Below are 1,069 nucleotides of genomic sequence, written 5' to 3' on the forward strand. Positions count from 1 at the left end.
GGGGAAGAGCCCGGAAGGCTGACCCGCTGGCTGCCTCCGTGCTGCACCCTGCGCAGTGCCAGTGGTGCCTCACACCGGGAGAGCTCTCTGGTTTCCAGTAGCATTAGAGGAGCAGCACCCAGCGGGGAGCTGCATCCCTGCCTCGGGGCGGAGGACGAGTGCCCAGGAAAGGGACGGTGTAACGCCATGGTGGGGTCCAGCCCTCGGCAAGCACCCGGGGTAGCGTCGTTAGCAGAAGCGAGGGGGCTTAGGTATGCTCTGGGGGAAGGCAAGGCGCTGGCGTAGCGGGGGGCATACACTGGGATCTCTGGCTCCCTTTCAGAAAGGTGCTGGGATAACAGCCGGGTGCTGGGGGTGCGCATCCAGGCCAGCTCTGAGGCCACGCTGGGAGATGTGTGGTTCAGTTCAGCCCTCGTAACTGAGGGCTATGCATAAGCCGGTGTACGGGCCCGTCGTGGTGGCTCGTCTCTGCTGTACTGGAAAGCTCTGCTGATCAGGAGGACAGCAGCTAGGGTCCTAATGGCATGTCTGACGGAAGGTCTGATAACTGCGACGGCGAGCCGGGGGTGCCCTGAGCAGCGTTGGTTCAGCATGGCCAATGGGGGAACTGACGGGGGGGATGGCTCGCCCCTGAGCCTAGGGCTTCCAGGTTTGGTAAGAGACGTGCAGAATTAGGGTAGTCAAATCTCGAGGGAGAGGGAAGAGCTGGAAAAAGCAGCAAACCCCACTAATCTTCTGTCGATACCAACAAAGTATTTGGGATTCTGGATGTAAATCCAATACTTGGGCAAGGGGAATGGGAAAGGACTAAAATTCTGCTTCCGCTCAGATCTGTTTTGTATGACACAACTCATGCGTGTCAGGGGCTAAAAGCCTTCCTAAAATCTTGCTGATGTTGTGGTCTTTTTTCCACCGCAGATGTCCTACCCCCCCGTGAAGCGTCGCACGGCGTGGTCCGGGCAGCTCCAGTTGGTAGCAGAGCCCAAACCTTCAGCTCCTGTATCTCCCCCCCACCTCCCCTCGCTGCAGCGGCAGAATCCCCCCAGCTCTCCCGGCAGCTGGGCTCCCT

The 1,069-nt window shown here is 59.7% G+C and overlaps 1 protein-coding gene across 1 annotated transcript in view; it reads left to right on the top strand.

Annotated features, from left to right (window-relative positions):
* FHAD1 (forkhead associated phosphopeptide binding domain 1) overlaps positions 1 to 1,069 on the top strand; it is a 28,959-nt gene that overhangs the window by 6,121 nt on the left and 21,769 nt on the right. Inside the window, exon 3 of the mRNA XM_035901856.1 lies at positions 919 to 1,062. Coding sequence (XP_035757749.1) covers positions 919 to 1,062 — 144 coding nt within the window. The remainder of the gene's footprint in view (positions 1 to 918; positions 1,063 to 1,069) is intronic.

The sequence above is a fragment of the Egretta garzetta genome, unplaced genomic scaffold, assembly GCF_000687185.1.
Source record: "Egretta garzetta isolate BGI_Z169 unplaced genomic scaffold, ASM68718v1 scaffold69, whole genome shotgun sequence".
NCBI lineage: Eukaryota > Metazoa > Chordata > Aves > Pelecaniformes > Ardeidae > Egretta > Egretta garzetta.